The sequence below is a fragment of the Ylistrum balloti genome, unplaced genomic scaffold (assembly GCF_031769215.1).
Source record: "Ylistrum balloti isolate Yb309-2 unplaced genomic scaffold, AGI_CSIRO_Ybal_v1 Utg371394, whole genome shotgun sequence".
NCBI classification, from domain to species: Eukaryota; Metazoa; Mollusca; class Bivalvia; order Pectinida; family Pectinidae; genus Ylistrum; species Ylistrum balloti.
Window position 1 is genome coordinate 99,731 of NW_026782734.1, and position 20,585 is coordinate 120,315.

Consider the following 20,585-nt stretch of genomic DNA (forward strand, 5'->3'; position numbering starts at 1 on the left):
TAAGCCTCCAACAACATGTCCAGACTTTGAATTTGATTTTGTACTTGACTCCCAAAATAAAAGATCAATAGTTTCCCTTTTAGAATTACAGGAGTTGCAGACAGGACAAGCAACTAGCTTTGTTTTAAAAGAAAACGAGTTTGTAATCAACATATAATGCAATGTTCTAAACTGTGACCACCTCAGAGATTTTAGTGATTTGAAAAGGCAGTATTGCCTGGTAAAATAGACTGGATCAGTTCCTTCTATGCGATAGAACTTTCTAAATATGTCCTTATCATAGATATTATTCCATTATATTTCAGAAAATTAATATAAATGTATTTATTTTTTTTATAGATTCATTGTAAGAAAATGTGCGCTTGAATTGAAATCCTTAATCAAATCAGCAATTGCATGTCGTCTTAATTAAATGTCTTTATCAAACTGCTGTGGATAAAAAATGCCTTATCAGTAATAGTTATACATACCAGTATTTTATCATACAGGTGTTTGCAAGAGTGACTTCCCTTTAAGTGTTTTCATGTTATCTGAGATTTCTAATCTAAACCAACCCCCCAATATTTCTTTCCAGAAAATATCATTACAGCTATTTTGACAAAATTATATATACGTTCCGCCATTATTACTGATATGAACTTTCATTTTTATCAATTAATTTTTAGTTAATGAAAACTGATTCTCGCTAATATATTTATACTATATCGATGGCAACAGTCATCCTGATTCACTCACATGTGTATAAATTTCTGTATAATTTAGGCTTATCTCCATAACGGGCTTACATTTACCCATGTATCATTAAAGTCATCATTATTCAATATAATTTTTCGTAATGAATGTGTCAGAGAGCTTTTTACTGTATTTCGTCCGATTTTCTAGGAAAGGTACGGTTACATTCTCAACGTTTAATTTCTTCAATGATACATCCATTCTTAACCATAAAATTGTCTATTGCACAACGTAGACAGGGTAGCAGTTAAATGTTGAGATCATCAGAACGTATTATCTGGAAGAGAGCGATTCTGATTTGACGCGAATAAAATTACTAGTTCATGAAATCGTCCATTTTGGTTGTGATACTATGTAAGAGTTACTTCCCTTAACACATTAAAACGTATTGTACCTATAACAGCAATAGAGTGACATTTTGGGGGATGGTACCTCGGTTTCACACTGATTAACCTTAACCGCTTAACTACCACTTAAATATTTCTTTAAACACTGTAACGTTACATATAGCATTGGGAAAACCTTCATATCTTCCTTAGATATTTTATGAGAATGATAATATTTTGTTCTTAGTAAAATTTGGTTTGCAAAATAACACAATCATATTCTACATCATCATTTTAAGAATAAAAGCAGGGCTATAATGATAGCAAAAGAAATAATTGAAAACTCAATACTTATTTTCAATATTTGGTTGTCATGACAACATTAAAATGTATTAGATAAGATAAACCCTTTTATATGTTCATTTCGTTTTCTAAATGTGTAGTTCTGTGATACACACCTTCCATTTTTCGGAATGAAATTTTGCAGGCAGAAAAAACAGCCCCTGTTTTTACAAAAATAACGAGCTGAACAAATGTGTTTTATCATGTATCTAAATATATATGGTTTATAACTAAAAGTTCATTGCAAACGGGTGAAAACTGTTGTTAAAGTAAAATGACTAATTTTCTACATGTTCATTTTGGTTGTAAACTGTTAGACCTATATGTAGTACATTCATACGGAAAAGTATTAATCTTTTATAATACGCTGTGTTTATGGTTATATTACAATGTTAGTGACGAAGGGAACATCTAGTTCACGAGCTATCCAAACAAATTGCTGTTATGATTTATCATTATCATTATTTTACGGGTCCATGCGTCCTCGCTATAACCAGGGAAACATGCAGACGGGTGTCAAGAGCAGCCGAGATTCGAAAACAAAACACAGAAAGAAAATAAGTCTGAAAAACGATTATATCAAGGTCTGCTGTATTATCCTAGGGACAGCAAATCTATGTTAGTATCTTCAATGTCCACTTGCTTAGACAAAAGACACGGAAGAAAACACCCGATATAAAGGGGATTGTGTTTATAAGAGATTAAGCTCACTGCGAAGGAGGAGCAAACTATATTGTTACCTTTCGATTGGTCTCTGCCTCACCTCGCATTTAGCATATTTTCTAAGTATTAAGCTCTGTCATTATTTGGTGCTCGCGCATGCGCTATATTCACAAAGTCGCAATTGAAAACGGTCACAAATGAACTTGATTACTCAATTGGCTATATTTAGACCGTCTGGCTGGGAGCATTCCCACCTATTTCCCATGTCCAAACTTGTCACAGGAGAGATATTTTGATACTAACAATAGCTTTTAAAGTCATTAGAATGAGTTCTTACATGGTACAGAAAAGCCAAACATTTTGCAACTGAGACGGAAAATCCCTTTATACTTTATACCACTGCCGTGTGCGAGGCTATAACATCACCAACGTGTCCTAGAAGAACTAAACAGCTGTAAGATGAAACATCATTGACGAGTCCTGGAAGAACGAAACAGTTGTAAGATGAAACATCACCAACGTGTCCTAGAAGAACGAAACAGCAGTAAGTTGAAACATCCCTGACGAGTCCTGGAAGAACGAAACAGCTGCAAGATGAAACATCACCAACGTGTCCTAGAAGAACGAAGCAGCTGTAAGTTGAAACATCCCTGTCGAGTCCTGGAAGGACAAAACAGCTGTATGACAGAATTTAATTAATAGCTTGGCTCTAATTTGTCTAGCTCAATTTGTGTTTATAGGCGATATTCACTTGTGTGTCTTTTTTGCAACCATCAACACAGTAACCAAGAATCACACTGGTTCCTAATGTAAGGCCATTGTAAAATGCAAATTCGATTCATCTAGATATTCAATTAATTATTCTGCTATACTGTAACTATTTCTGATGTTGCTTTGAAAGGTGTTATATACTTGTGTCTTCTGTACAATCAATTAGTCTACGCAATATCGCTATATTGTTATCACAGTAGTGAAAAGCAACTGGTGTTGATGGCATTTCTGCCAGAGGATTGAACTCTTGCAAAAACATCATTTAGTCCCACTTGAACTTAACCTATAAATCTAAATTTTGACACAAATACATTTCCAATAAAATTTTGACAACTTCAAGTTTTACCTGCCTTTAAGAAAAGTTATCTCTTTATCGGACAATTTCAAAGACCTATTAGTATTCTACCTACAATATAAAATGTTTCGAAAGAGTCATACATGAAAAACTGTCTATTTTCTTAAAAGATATATTTCAATCCTTTTTAGCAGCTTTTAGAAAATATTTTGGATGTCAACCCACTTTACTACGTCTTATTTAAGATTAGAAAAGACATCTTGATTACGAGATATGTGTTGGTGCAATCCTGATACATTTATCGAAGAATTTTGATTGCCTTCCTCACAATTTATTGGTAGCTAAGCTGCAAGCATACAAAATATCTGATGTGGGATCGAACCTTCTTAATAACAAGCTTAGCAACAGAAAACAGCAAATCAAACTTGGTCAGAATTTCAGTAATTGGCAAAGCATATTTAAGGGGCACCTCAAGGGTAAATTCTAAGACCTCTAATTTTTAATATTTTCCTAGATTATGTTTTTTTATTATGTTTTCAATGCTTTCATTGTGTCGCTATATCTAGAGACGTGATATATTCGTGTCTGTTCATATCCTACAGTACCGCTACGTCTACATATTGCTACTTTGCCTGTGATAATTTGAAAAGTTTGACTTCATTATGAATATGTTGTATACGACTTTCATTAACTGATATCCCTGCCTGAAGTTTAGTTGTGCTTCAATGTATTTTAGATAATTTCTTTTTGTCGATGCACAAGCTCTACTGAGTTGATGTCGTATGTTTTAAATTCGACTTTAAATAAAGATAATTGCATTTTATTGTATTGTTTTGTAAAATAGTAAATTTGCGAGAACTTGACCACTTTGTTGGGTTTTCCATAACAGTTTAAAAAGAACAATCGTCACATAGCACATCAGACACTTGTTTATATATCTATATTTTTGCGATAGAACATTTGGTTTCAATTTTAGTCGACATTCATATAGGAGGCGAGTTGTATATTCTCTACAAATGGCAAAGAAATGAGCTTCGACTCTGTAATATTGGACCAAACAATCTTCGGTTCTGACTTTTTTCACAAACGGATTCTGTTCGAACGGTGTTCTGAATTTTCATCGATCATGATGTTATCAGGCCTATCTAGACGTCATACACCTCTATACAAAATTGAAACCTTACTTAATGATAAGTTTTTTCTTCGCTGGTTTCGGACATTTAAAAAGCTTTCAAACTTGTAGATTTCTAAAATATTTATATTCCATAGAATATATAGGACTTTCCTTTGGACTGAAAATGATACTGTAAATATGTTTGTTCCATTGTTCTCTACATTCATGAACATTTCTTTAACAGCCTTCCTAGCTTACATGTGGATACCGATATCATCCGAAGACATTCAAAATTCTAAATATTCTTACTATCATAACCGCCATACACCAGACGTACAAAGGAAAATCTATTCTTCGTTGGACTAGTTTCAGAAAGGTCTTCGTCCTAATATTGACCTATTGTCCTTATAAGACTTTCAAGCTGTTCCTGGTTACTATCTTGCCCTAAATGCTCTCCGTACACGAGATTATCTGATGACCTCATAGGTTTCCATACTTTGATATTCCAGCACAGTTAATCAATAGTCTGTCGGGACCAGAACGGTGTGGTCGCAGTTTGATCTGTCAGGAATACTTACATCTCCTACACATAAACCAGGACCTCAATAATCTCATAGAGTTATCAATGTCCAACAGCTCTGATTGGCTTACTGTATATCTATTGTCTGACCTTTTTATTGGTTCGGGGTTGTATCGTGGCATTACAAGTAAATCCGAAGAATCTATACCATGTTCCTACGGCAAATACCATAGTCAAAGACTATTTTTATCTTTTGTTTTGTTTTATCATTATTATTTTTTTTATTTTTTTATTTTTTTCATTTTTTCCTTCGCATCATTTGTATTTTACATTCAGACGATAGATATAACTTACATGTGAGATAAAATCTACTTATTGATTTGGGTACAAGTAAGGACATTTAATATTATAAATATTTTGCTGGTAGCCCACAATTTATCACTGATATTGACAGCTTACTGTACCCAGAATAAAAAGCCTATGAACAAAGAAAGAACAGATTAACATCCAAGGTACAGACACAGTCGACTGATATTTCATCAATACGTCAATAGCGTTTACCATTCAACTTGGAGTGACTACAACTTGGTATACGACATGAATAGCGTAATAAAACAGTTGGTAATTTCAAAATTGTACAGATATATAACAAAATATGTATTTCTTTCGGATAAGACTTATACATGTATCTTAACTTAGGTTAATATATTTCAATGTTAATACAAATATCTTATGTAATTTAAATGCCCTGAATCAACCTATAATCGTTTTAAAATAGAACTAAAAAAAATTGGGACAAAAATAATCTTACCAAGAATGAGATTATTACAATTCTGCCATATATAATGAATGTTGGTAGGAAGTCAGTAATAAACACCCTGACAGTTAATCTTACCTCTCGTAAAATGATTGATAGGTGATTGTCACATTGATTCTCTACTTCTTCATCTTCTTGACCTATTTGATCAGAAACTCAGTCACGTTCAATTTAGTTTGGCCATCGATACCAAGGTTGAATATGAAGTGTTATGATGCGCTAATTTCTAGGAAAAGTTATAGATATGGCGTCTACAAAAAGTTTGGTAGATATTAGTGTGACCTCAATCTCGTTTGTATATAAACTGTTCACGCGTTGTGGCATTCATGGAAAATTTCTTATCAATTGATTGGTGTAACAATGATCCAGAATTAAAACAGGAAAATTGTAGATCTATATAATCTGAAAACCAGCAGTATGTCGGAAGTCTAAATTGTGATTAGCAATAGCCATGATTACGTCAATTTTGTGTGTAGCAGTAGTCTTGGTTACGTCAATTTTGTGTGTAGCAGTAGTCTTGCTTACGTCAAATTTGTGTGTAGCAATAGTCATGATGACATCAATTTTGTGTGTAGCAATAGTCATGATGACATCAATTTTGTGTGTAGCAATAGTCATGATGACATTAAATTTGTGTGTAGCAATAGTCATGATGACATCAATTTTGTGTGCAGCAATAGTCATGATTACGTCAAATTTGTGTGTAGCAGTAGTCATGATGACATCAATTTTGTGTGCAGCAATAGTCATGATCACGTCAAATTTGTGTGTAGCAGTAGTCTTGGTTACGTCAAATTTGTGTGTAGCAATAGTCATGATTACGTCAAATTTGTGTGCAGCAATAGTCATGATGACATCAATTTTGTGTGTAGCAATAGTCATGATGACATCAAATTTGTGTGTAGCAATAGTCATGATTACATCAATTTTGTGTACAGCAATAGTCATGATTACGTCAAATTTGTGTGTAGCAGTAGTCATGATGACATCAATTTTGTGTGCAGCAATAGTCATGATCACGTCAAATTTGTGTGTAGCAGTAGTCTTGGTTACGTCAAATTTGTGTGTAGCAATAGTCATGATTACGTCAAATTTGTGTGTAGCAGTAGTCATGATGACGTCAATTTTGTGTGTAGCAATAGTCATGATCACGTCAAATTTGTGTGTAGCAATAGTCATGATTACGTCAAATTTGTGTGTAGCAGTAGTCTTGGTTACGTCAATTTTGTGTGCAGCAATAGTCATGATTACGTCAAATTTGTGTGTAGCAATAGTCATGATTACATCAAATTTGTGTGTAGCAGTAGTCTTGGTTATGTCAATTTTGTGTGTAGCAGTAGTCTTGGTTACGTCAATTTTGTGTGTAGCAATAGTCATGATTACGTCAAATTTGTGTGTAGCAGTAGTCTTGGTTACGTCAATTTTGTGTGTAGCAGTAGTCTTGGTTACGTCAATTATGTGTGTAGCAATAGTCATGATTACATACTGGTATTTAGTCTCAATTATATCCGCAGTGTTTATACAACAATACATGCAGATAAAAACTTAAATATACTAACATTGTGTATAGATATAGTCCTGATCACACCAGCATAGTGTATAGATATAGTCTTGATCACACCAGCATAGCGTATATATATAGTCTTGATCACACCAGCATAGCGTGTATATATAGTCTAACTCACACCAGCATAGTGTATAGATATAGTCTTGATCACACCAGCATAGCGTATATATATAATCATGATCACACCAGCATAGTGTATAGATATAGTCTTGATCACACCAGCATAGTGTATATATATAATCATGATCACACCAGCATAGTGTATAGATATAGTCTTGATCACACCAGCATAGTGTATAGATATAGTCTTGATCACACCAGCATAGCGTATATACATAGTCTTGATCACACCAGTAGCTTGATCACACCAGCATAGTGTATAGATATAGTCTTGATCACACCAGCATAGCGTATATATATAATCATGATCACACCAGCATAGTGTATAGATCACACCAGCATAGTGTATATATAATCATGATCACACCAGCATAGTGTATAGATATAGTCTTGATCACACCAGCATAGTGTATAGATATAGTCTTGATCACACCAGCATAGTGTATAGATATAGTCTTGATCACACCAGCATAGTGTATAGATATAGTCTTGATCACACCAGCATAGTGTATATATATAATCATGATCACACCAGCATAGTGTATAGATATAGTCCTGATCACACCAGCATAGTGTATAGATATAGTCTTGATCACACCAGCATAGTGTATATATATAGTCTTGATCACACCAGCGTATATACATAGTCTTGATCACACCAGCATAGTGTATAGATATAGTCTTAATCACACCAGCATAATGTATAGATATAGTCTCGATCACACCAGCATAATGTATAGATAAAGTCTTGATCACACCAGCATAGTGTATAGATATAGTCTTGATCACACCAGCATAGTGTATAGATATAGTCTTGATCACACCAGCATAGTGTATAGATATAGTCTTGATCACACCAGCATAGTGTATATATATAATCATGATCACACCAGCATAGTGTATATATATAGTCTTGATCACACCAGCATAGCGTATAGATATAGTCTTGATCACACCAGCATAGTGTATAGATATAGTCTTGATCACACCAGCATAGTGTATAGATATAGTCTTGATCACACCAGCTTAGTGTATATATATAGTCTTGATCACACCAGCATAGCGTATATAGTCTTTATCACACCAGCATATTGTATAGATATAGTCTTGATCACACCAGCATAGCGTATAGATATAGTCTTGATCACACCAGCTTAGTGTATATATATAGTCTTGATCACACCAGCATAGCGTATAGATATAGTCTTGATCACACCAGCATATTGTATAGATATAGTCTTGATCACACCAGCATAGTGTATAGATATAGTCTTGATCACACCAGCATAGTGTATATATATAGTCTTGATCACACCAGCATAGTGTACAGATATAGTCTGGATCACACCAGCATAGTGTATATATATAATCATGATCACACCAGCATAGTGTATAGATATAATCATGATCACACCAGCATAGTGTACAGATATAGTCTGGATCACACCAGCATGGTGTATATATATAATCATGATCACACCAGCATAGTGTATAGATATAGTCTTGATCACACCAGCATAGTGTGTATATATAATCATGATCACACCAGCATAGTGTATAGATATAGTCTTGATCACACCAGCATAGTGTGTATATATAGTCTTGATCACACCAGCATAGTGTATAGATATAGTCTTGATCACACCAGCATAGTGTATATATATAGTCTTGATCACACCAGCATATCGTTTATATTTAGTCTTGATAACACCGGCATAGCGTATATATATACTCTTTATGACATAAGCATAGTCTATCGAAATCCCAATAATTTAGATTTTATTTTTCAGTTTGCATGGCACAAGTTTTGCAATGGCAGCATCGTGTTACAAAGACTTTATTGTTTCACTATTTTGTATAAAAACATCCTGTATAAGAGAACTACGTATAGAAGTTATGTAAAGTCAGAGCTATGTATATAAATCCATGAAGTCTCTATTACGTCAGCAGCTTTATCTACTAATCTAACTCTGTGTAAAATTATAAATCTAAAATACACGAGCATGATTTATAGACATAGTCTTGACAACAGTGGTGCGTGAAGTAACACTTGTAGTGTTAGTAACATCAGCGGTGCGTGAAGTAATACTATAAGTCTTAGTAACATCAATGGTGCGTAAAGTAACACTAGTATTCTTCCCAGCATCAGTGGTGCGTGAAGTAATACTAGTAGTCTTAGTAACATCAATGGTGCGTAAAGTAACACTAGTATTCTTCACAGCATCAGTGGCGCGTGAAGTAATACTAGTAGTCTTAGTAACAGCAATGGTGCGTAAAGTAACACTAGTATTCTTCACAGCATCAGTGGTGCGTGTAGTCGCATTTGTAACCTTAATTACATCAGCGGTGTGTTAACTAACTCTAGTAGTCTTAATTACATCAGCGGTGTGTTAACTAACTCTAGTAGTCTTAATTCCATCAGCGGTGTGTTAACTAACCCTAGTAGTCTTAATTCCATCAGCGGTGCGTGAAGATTCACTAGTCTTAATTACATCAGCGGTGTGTTAACTAACCCTAGTAGTCTTAATTACATCAGCGGTGCGTGAAGATTCACTAGTCTTAATTACATCAGCGGTGCGTGAAGATTCACTAGTCTTAATTACATCAGCGGTGCGTGAAGATTCACTAGTCTTAATTACATCAGCGATACCATCATAATATGGTATGGATTATTTGTAATTCTGTATGGTACAATATGTTTTCTGTAATTAATGTCATCTGTAAATGTAATAACATGATATCTTTAAGCGATGTCTAGTAACTCAGAAGAGGTGAATAAACAAAGTACCATTCGCACAATGTATAATTATGTATTAATCAGGGGTTTGCATAAGTTGATATGCGTTTGCAAACACTCGATTTAATCATTTACTCTTTGAACTTTTTTGTAATCGAGATGTTGTCAACGACCTCCAAGTGGCGCCACCTGTTGTCTCCGGTAGAATGTTGCAGTTCATTTGAACTCGCCTATTCTAACGATTTGCATAAGGTAATTTGTTATACTTGGAGTTTTTATTAACGTTTTTGGTTATTAGCTATAAATACAAGGATTGTTATTTATGTTCTTAGCGTGCATCGAAGTGTATTTGCATTAGGGTAACTATATATAACTTGGTGTGTTATGAACATCGGAAGTATACCATTAGAGCTTAATTAAATGTAGTTTTGACACTAGATATAAATAATTTTTTTTTTACAGAATTACGGAATGACCTAAAATAGTCCGTGAATTGTTTTTACTCTGGCTTTTAAGTTCTTGCAATTGCAAATATTCTCGTTATGTTTAGATGAATAGAACTGTTCTTTATTACTTCTTGTACCATAACGTAAACCCATATACTGACGTCACAACATATCCACAAGCATGTAGAACGATAACAATAATGACGCATAACGCATTGGAGGTCGGAATGTAGAATTCACGATATTTGATATAAAACTTGAAATGCACACAAAAATGTCTTTCGCTAGTCCGTTCCTTTTTTTTTTTTTTTTTTTTATATCTCGGCGAGTTGCATGATTGACAGTCTACACTTATAATGGTGGATAGCATGAGTTATATAAAAGGGGAAGGAAGATTCAACATGTACATTTTACATGACAAATGAGAGCTTTTTTTGCATTTATTGTTTTTGCGAAACAAAAACACTGAACATCAACAGTAAACACATAATGCCTGCAATACCAACACCCATGATCCAGTATAATCAAATCAAAACAAGCAATTGGCGTACACAAGTTGTGCAAATGGAGGGACTGAAATAGGCACATTTATTTCGCAGAATATGTAGCTACATTTCGAATGGTTTCCAAATGCACAGATCTTTTGTTTACAGATATAGAGAGTCTGCAAACTTTTGATTTTGAATAAGAAACATTTACTTCTGCGATATAAAGTTGGATGTGTCTGATGTTACATGTAGTATGTCAGATGGCTTCATTGCTGTTTACCTCTTTTACATTTAGGAATGTGACATTACTTACATTGATTCATCAAGGTTTGAAAGACGGGTGTCTTCAACAGAGCAGAAAACGAAAAGCTTCCATTAAAGTTGGTTTTGTTATCTTTGCGCGTTTTTAGGAGTCTGCGTGTAAATCTTTGTTTTGGTAATCTTTTGCCATAGTATATTGAACATGAGTTTGAATAAAGATTATGTTGGCACAGATGTATTTCCGTTATTTAATTTTTTTAGATTCTTCATCATATTTGTGCAATACTGAAGCAAAGTAATGAAAACCACAAATTATGATACACTAAACCGAAGTAAGGCGGCTTTTTCACTAATTGATATACATGTATAAGATGTTCAGACAAACCATACAAAGAAAAAGCTAGTCTGCCATGCGTTTGTCCCCTATACGTATTTTCCTTGCGAATGATTTTAAAAATTATTGTGGTGATGCCAAAACACTACATGATAGCCTGAATATATGATATTATATCTGATCTTCGTTTGTTATAGACAAGTATAAAAAAAACCATTCAACAAATTAACATGTGTTGTATCTTTCTTCTTCCTACCTGTCTATTGGAAATAAAACGTTTCCGACGATTATCGCTTCATTCAAGTTCAGTTTCGTTAGTACGCCATACAATAAAATCAACTCTTTTGATATATTTCCTTTGTACTATGATATGATTCATTGTATTTGTAATTCAGACCTAAAATGATTAAATAAGACGTGTTTTAACAGTGCCTTGGTCTTGCTCTTGGTTGAAGGATCCATGTGACTAAAAAATATATCTGTAGCAGCTACCGATTACGTCATCAGAAATGTATGAAAGAATGCTTTGAAGTCGTATTGGTAGACAAGTTATAATCTTGATATACATTATATATACCTTTTAGGCAACACCAAATGTAAAGGACGATTATTTTCAGTGGTTGAAATTGTCATGGTTTTGAGAAAAGCTTTCAGGGAAAAGCGGGTATTTCTAAACGAATCTGTGGAACGGACAATGGGTTTCATTGTCAATCTTATTTTCATTGCACACAATTCTCTCGATTTCAATCCATCTTTGAAAAAAGCCACCGACTGTGCAATCTGATAAGTAATGAGAGATGAAATTAATTAAAACAAATAAATATTATCTAAATAAAATGACAAAATGAATATCAATTCTCTTTTACTCTCGTAACTTGACGAATATTTCCCACGTATGTTTTATTAAACGCATTTTAATGTCCCCTTTTTTTATATTTCTCACTGTGTCTACTGAATGCGGTTAGATCTTTAAACGATACTGACCTACTTCTCTACATATAGACATGGCTTTCTTATCGATTGGAGATAGCGTGTTTATAAAAACCTGCAACCTAGGTTTACATGCAAAATGTATAAACGTTTTACCCATCTTGAGGACTAGGCACTAAATATAGACAACAACACTAAATAAATCAAATCAATTTATTGTTTTCCTTTACCACTTCAAAGACAAATGAAAACGACAGAAAAGGAAATGGCAAGATTTCCGGCGAGAAGAGAAGACGATAATGAAATAGAGACAGTGAATACTATCAACTTCTTGTCAATTTAGCTAAAACAAAACCATACTGACATCAGTTTTAACAGACGCACCATGCATAGTTAACGCCATAATGACATGTTTGCTATGTGAGCGCTGTAATTGATCGGAGATGGCACTGTGCTGTATAAGCCAGTGATGATACATACACAACATTGAAGTACTTAATGTAAGTTCTCTGGTGGGAATATGATTTCATAAAGTCACTCTTCTTCCATGATCTAAACATACGAGGAAGTTTCCAAATACATGTTACCAGCGCAATGCTGAAATGTTTATGTTCTCTTTGTGTGTAATCAATGAAAAAGAAATGCTGTTATTTAAAGCAAATAGTAAACATAGTGACCTATGTGTTTCGTAGTACGTGTAAACTGCAGGGTATAACGTTCGTCTTTACGAGCGCTGTTTGAAAGGTCTCTCCCCCTCGCTCTCTCAAAGGGGGCTTCTGACACTCTTACTCGTTATTCAAGCCAGATTTTAAAAATAGAATATAAAGAAGATACTAAATCGACGCTACTAGTACGTTGTAATTTGGCCCACAATAGAGTGAAGCACAACCTAAATCGTTCAGGCATGAATGACATTTTGTCGTAAAACATTATGGAAAAACAAACGCCTTGATTTACTGTATGAACGAGAATCAAACACGATGCTGGTATAAAACACGGCAGCAGGAACATCTCGATGGGAAATGTACAAGTGATACACGGCACCATGTGTTCATAGACAGCATGTATCATACACCTCGATAGCAGATACTATTTTTACATAGCAGTTTTTGATTCCCGGTTTTGTTAAGTTGTAAATGACAAATATAGCTTGAGGATACCAATAGCATGTCGTAATACCACATTTCTGATTGACTGTGCTATAAATGGAATTCATTCAATGCAGTATAGTGCAGTAGAGAGCAGGCAAATTTGTTGTTTTCGTTCATGAGCCTGTTGAAAAAGAGACTGGAAAACCGCATATTGATTACGGCAGATGGTAATATAATTGACACAGATTAGATTTCGATTAGTGAAGTTAAGCTTTATTAGAACGCTTTGATTTGGAACTGGACTGAGGCGATATGTCAATCAATACATTATAGCCAACAGTTATTTAAATCTGGCTCCCGGACATTCCGAAACAAAGAACATGTTTCCCATAATTTTGATAAAAAATCTCTACTTTGCAGCTGAAAGGGTTTAACACCACTATCTAACGTTTAATTACACTTGTTGATCAATAAGTAGTTACTGGGCTAGGTCTACTGGAATACCGATTTGTCGTTTTGGCATTTGACAGATCTCTGCTTTTATTAACGTCATCGTGAGTGCTTGGTTTTTGTTAATGCATTAATCTATGGCTATAGACGCCTGCAGCAACAACGTCATTTGGGAGTATGTCTGGCCGTATAAAAGAGAGCACGGATTCCACATGAAGAAGAGGACTATACTGTGCCGACGTTGAGTTGTAGTCGATCCCGTGACAAAGATTATTTGGTCGTCAGCACCAGCTTCCAAAGATCAATAGCACGGAGAAAATGCAAGCAGTCCTGGTAAATCTGATCCCCCCAAACCGTATGTTGGATTAGCTAGCCAACATTCACTCAAAGGAACAAGTTGTTTTTATGCCAGAAATGTATGGGAATGCATGTACAAAATTGAACCACAGGCAGTGAACGAACAAAACACAGCAGGAATGAAAAAACTATGTATGGTTCAAACACGGATTCGTCAGTAACAGTCAGATGAAATTGGCGCCAAGAGTGTACCCCAAACGTACCATGTATCGGAGGGTCTATCGTGGGAGTACGCCCATACAGACAATACATAATCGGTATTGTCATATCTAAAAAAATTGGATTACCGATGGACAGTAAAAAGTGGGCTGGGCTAGATTTGTGTGACTGTATTCATTCTCTAACTGCCTTTGTGACTGGAACCAAGAGATCTCGGCAATTCGGAAGTCCAATGTGGGATGTCGTAATAGTCAGTGTTATGTGATGGTGAATGGTCAGTCTATTTAGACTAGGTTCTATGATGACCAGTAGGCGATGATACTGTGGATACGTTATGCAGCCAGTGTCTTATCTCTCGCTTTAGGTAAGTATACAAAATGCATTTGAGCTGCTCATTATATTCTTTTACTTTTTACGTTAGACAAACTTAAGAGCTAAAGAATGACTTACACATGTCTGAGGGATATTACTTAATGAATGAATGTAGAAAAGACGTGATTTATGTAGGTGAAACATAGAGTAATTATCCTGAGTACATAGCTCATAACAAGGTCCTGGTGGGTAGAAATCTACATTATTATCTTGGGCACGGTACACATAAACAGACCCTGTTGGGTATAACTCAACATTATTATCCTTAAGTACAGAACACACATCCAAGTCCTGGTGGGTAGAACTCTACATAATTATACTGAAAACAGAACACCTAACCAGGTCCTGGTGGGAAAAAGTCTACACAATTATACTGAAAACAAAACACACAATCAAGTCCTGGTGGGTAGAACTCTATATAATTATACTGAAAACAGAACACCTAACTTACTTATGGTGGGTAGAACTCTATATAATTATGCTGAAAACAAAACACATGATCAAGTCCTGGTGGGTAGAACTCTATATAATTATACTGAAAACAGAACACACATCCAAGTCCTGGTGGGAAGAACTCTTCATACTCATACTGAAAACAGAACACATAACTAAGTTAAGATGGAAATCTACATTTGCAAGTTTAACTCAATATAGAATTTATTGCTACAACATGTATTACAATTTTCTGGTAGAATTGGTATGTTTACAACAAGTACAAAACCCAACAGTACAGCCTCTATGTTTTCGTTGATATTCTCTAAATATGTCTACACAGAGTATATCAAAACCTTAAAATGTGTAACTACAAATGTTTGTATCGACATAATTAACCATTGTAGCATTATATATTATACTATACAGAAAATATAGCTTTATCTAAATACTATATAAGTTTGAAAGCTACACGTACTAGATATGTAAACGATCAAGCTATCGGTAGCACTCAAAAATGATGTAATGAGGAAAAATTAAATAACATTCTTTAAACAGATACCCTTCAAAATGCAACAATGGTAAGACCAGGTGATCCGGAATGGTAAGCGTCGTCTTCGTGGATAACAACCTCCATATAAAGCTTGGTCAAATCAACTACGTTATGCTACACTCTTAAATGACCACAAAGTTAACAACAACAAAATCGCAACATTTTAGCGACCATTGAATATACATACCGTACAGAAAATATATTTTTTCCTAATGAGATAATAAAAATCGTTGATTTCTTCATTCGGACTCATTTCATGCCATACTTTACAAAGTACAACTTCAGAACTGTAATTAAAAACAAAATGTTGATGTAAAATTGAAAAATTAATTGTATGTTTCATATAAATAAAGGGATTTGCTATCCTATCATCTTACCAGAAAACAGTAGATTTTGTATTTTTCTATTCGGAACAATTCCTATTTCTATACCAGTTGTTCCTATTGTTTATATAGATGTGAGTTATCTGTTGTCAAACTCTTTCTTATATAACCAGCTCTTTGATAAAGAACTAGGCTAGTGTCTTACTTTTTTACTTAATTTTAGTGGTTAGAATTCACCATGGTTATACAAAATGTGTTGTTCTTTTCCAGGTTTTAGTCACACGTTATCAAAATACTTAAGAAATAAATACAGATGATATGTCGAGTCTTTGTAACTACACATACAGTACTTCTTGAACCCAAGAGAATTTCCAGCAGAGCTTACATGGTTATTTTCTTTTTTAAATAAGGATAAGTGAGATTTTCACCCGAGGCCATGGAGATAAAGGCAGCACGTGTTCCTATTTATATATTCTACCAGAAAAGTGTTTAATCGGTCTAGATACGTCTGCCATTGTGTTCGCATCTTTAGTAGGTTAGGTTTCTGAACTACAGAGTAAATGAGAGGTTTTTTCGTACCGATTGAGCTTCTTTGTTTTTACTGATGGGTTATAATTGTTTTAACAGATCAAAGCAGGTACTACCATTCATCGCCAGAATGAGTACTATACCGTAACCAAAATTAACATTCCAACATCTTCGTATAATTATGGCTCTGTTTATGCAATGTAACCACACATATCATAATAAATTTGTACATGGAGATGTAGATAAGCTTTCTAAATGCATTAGCACTGTTCGCTATTTTATGACTTACTATGTATATATATATATATATAGATTCCAGATCATTTTAGTATGAATCATACGTTGTTGTTATGCCATTTAAAACAGAGAATACACACAAACTGTCTGTGCTATCTTTCTTGATCATACAAGCGATACCGTAAAGGATGCTACCAGACTGTTTAGATAGCGAATGCTTGAGGTGATTTAAAAAAAGACTGATGATAATGTGTTTACTACTACAAAATTGCGTTCTAATTCATTCTCCCCGCCGTCTTCAATTCACATAAAAATTATTTCTAAAAAAATTAGTCGGTTGGTGGACTCCATATTAAATGTATGTAGTCGATGTATCGTAAATAATTCATTCATAAACCATAGATTTTTTTTATTTGATATCTTGGTCACATTGTGATTGTATGAATATGATGACGTACAATCCATATTCATATTTTGACCTCCAAACATGACTTATTTGGTGGGAAGGTCATATACATGTACTGTTTGTGTCTTCATGGCAACAACATATGTTTGCTACAAAAATCAATTAACATCCACAAATCATGATGGAAGGAGATGATTGTATCTAACAGCCGTGCTCATATCCAAACTGCATATGTGCAATTAGAAACGTTATTTGTGCACAATCAATGTACACGGAGCAGATTTATACTTAATGGACAGGAACATGTCAGCTTTATTCCAAGAATTGTTGTAATATCATATTTACGACATATCTAATGAATTTGTACGGGGTTTTTGGCTATACCAGAACCATATGTAGGTCCTCTGTCACAGGAAACCATAATTTAACAATTGCGCATGCCCAGAGAGCTTATCGCTGTTAAAAGACACTACTCTAGAGAAGGCTCATTTGATCAAAGTTAATTAGTCCTGTCGGTGTCTTTAATTATGCGGAGTTCTGTATTTGGAGATTTGAGGACTAAATTGAATTACTGGTCCAATAAATCTTAAGTTTTATAACAAATTTCTCTGTAAATCGCCATAACCAAATACTGCAGGACTATAGAATGTGAACGGCGCATTGAAGTCATCCTGACCCTGGACATGAATCACTAGCTGAAGTGATCGATAGAGGATTCTAATAATCTAAGGTTAACAGACACTACACTTTACAAAAGGAAGCATTATCAAATTTAAACAATGCATTGATGTTTCAAAATGAGAACAACGAAATCAAATCAAGTGCTTAATATCCTCTACAAAACATGGTTCGAACCGCTATAATGTTATTTGTTGTCGGCGACCCACTTCGATCACATAACATAGACGTGTGTGTCTATCTAGACGATTCCCAAGTTTTGGCTATACGTCCCCGTTATATAAATATATACATATGAAGAAATAGATGTATTGATCAATAGTCTACTGTAATATATAGAATGTTGATTTTATATAAAACCTCCACGGAGATAACTGATTGACCAGTATAACTACAATGGTTATAGCGCCTCGTCAGAATCTGAATGCTTGTATCGATGTCCAAAATGCAACAGGAATTCTATATAAAGAGTTCCTCAGCCTTGGCTGGTAGCTGTCGAGGGATTGGTCCAGGGATATGTCTCCTTGTGTATTTCCATTGCAACTAGAAACAGCGGAACTACCACACACACACCAGCGACATGAGACGGAAATAGATAGATTTCCGATATTTTTAACAGTTTATAAATAAACAATAATAAATTACGTTAGTGGAGAAATTCCGGGAATGTTTCGTGTTTCTGATAAGACTGTTTTGATTTCTCCTTGGAGATACGGCCTAAGGCCAGTCTCTAATAGCTACACACCTTATCGCTGGTTTATTCTGTGGTAAAAAACTAAGCTCCATTTCACTAGCGACGTTAAACCGGCAAATATTTTAAAGAATATATTTCTGCATTGTGCCTGTAAAGTAATTCGTAGCTATTGTGAAATATGCTTACTGACACGGATTATTGATTTCTTCTAAATCCAGTTTTTCAATTGTAGCTAAGAAAAAATGAAACGGAAATAATCAGTGCAATTATTGTGTAAAGATTATATGTTATCCAGTTATAGATTTCTTTGAAGGAATTATTTTAAAGAACACATCTTATAAATAAGTTTTAAAGTGATGTTGAAAATATGACTCCATTATGTTATTTCATAGGGATTGTTCATGTCAACATCGATCTATTGTCAAATGATTTTTCATTATTAAAACACGCTTGAAAGACCATTCTGGTATCCTATGATTGATGATGAAGTTAGGAACGCTTTGAATATATTTAAATATCTTATAATTAAAAATAATACACTGAAATTTAATGATGAAATATAGGGGCCCTGTAGCTCTGTGGGTAGCACATCGGAGTTTGTGACCTCGGATCCGGTTCCAGGGCGTTTTGCATTGACATATATGATATAAGTATAAAGAGTAGTCTCGTGCTGTCATGGTAGTGTCCTTAGGCATAATAATCCATTTGGTATCATTCGGCGGGCCTCCCTACTGATGTGCAATAAGGAAATATATCCACAACTACTCTAAGGAGACTCTGTCTCAAAATGGCACAGGCTGTTCCGAATGAACCAAGCATACAAACCAGCATTTGAAATAAAACAAAATCTTTATGGTGACAGGTGGTTATGTTACGGTTTCTGATCGCCTCTGTCGGAATGTTAAATCATAAACATACTCCATAGGATAAGGGTATAAAATTGTGATCATTTCTAATTTTTCAATATATTCTAATTGCATATACCGCAGGGTTACCTTGTTATACACAACTGATAACATCTGTACATAGGTAAGAACGTACATGGCTTCACGTAATCCGTAACTAATGTTTTCTCTGAATATGTTTATATGTTTGTAATCTTAATGTAGGTACATTTTTTTGTTTTGGCGTAGTAGTACATTATGTACGTGTTTGATTCTCTATACGGACACAATTTACATGTATATTATGTTATGGTGCACTTCATTTCACACATATACTCAATTAAGGTTTGCGTTTCAGAAATAGTTCCAAAATCCGAAAGTACACTAGAGTATTCCCAGTTTTTTTTTTATAGAACATCCTTGACCTCGCTGAAACACGTTACCTTAAGAATGATATTTCTACAAAGTAAAATGGGCATCAAGTTGCATGAATCGTGCTCTCTGCGCGTCCTTCAGTTTGTGCGCTAGTGTGTGCTTAGCAGAGAACTCGTGTAAAAGATATTCCACGAGCCCTCCAACATCATTATTGAATTATGGGCCTGGTGCATCTCCCCGTCTACTTTCGATCAATTTTGGTTTCCCTTGGTCGTCTCATAGGTATCAAAATTTAGGCCCTTAGCATTGTCGGCGAGTCCTAGAAGGTCGAAATAGCTGTATGCATCATTTAATCAGTAAAATTCATTATCTGGCTCTTCTGTATTTAATTCAAAATTTGTATTGAAAGGTGCTATTCGCTTGTGTGTCTTTTATACAAGCTTTGTCCATGTTCACACCCTAGAATTCCAAAACCATTCTCTACACCTTGATAGATATATGTAACTCATGAACCTCACAGCATACAGATTTCTTATTCTCACCATGTTTATATACAGCCTCGTGTTCTTCAATGGTTGTAATT

At 34.6% G+C, this 20,585-nt stretch overlaps 1 protein-coding gene across 1 annotated transcript in view; it reads left to right on the plus strand.

The window, feature by feature from the left end:
• The first annotated feature begins 10,163 nt into the window (after window positions 1-10,163).
• Window positions 10,164-20,585, plus strand: part of LOC132562328 (uncharacterized) — a 30,638-nt gene continuing 20,216 nt past the window's right edge. Inside the window, exon 1 of the mRNA XM_060227066.1 lies at window positions 10,164-10,256. Coding sequence (XP_060083049.1) covers window positions 10,164-10,256 — 93 coding nt within the window. The remainder of the gene's footprint in view (window positions 10,257-20,585) is intronic.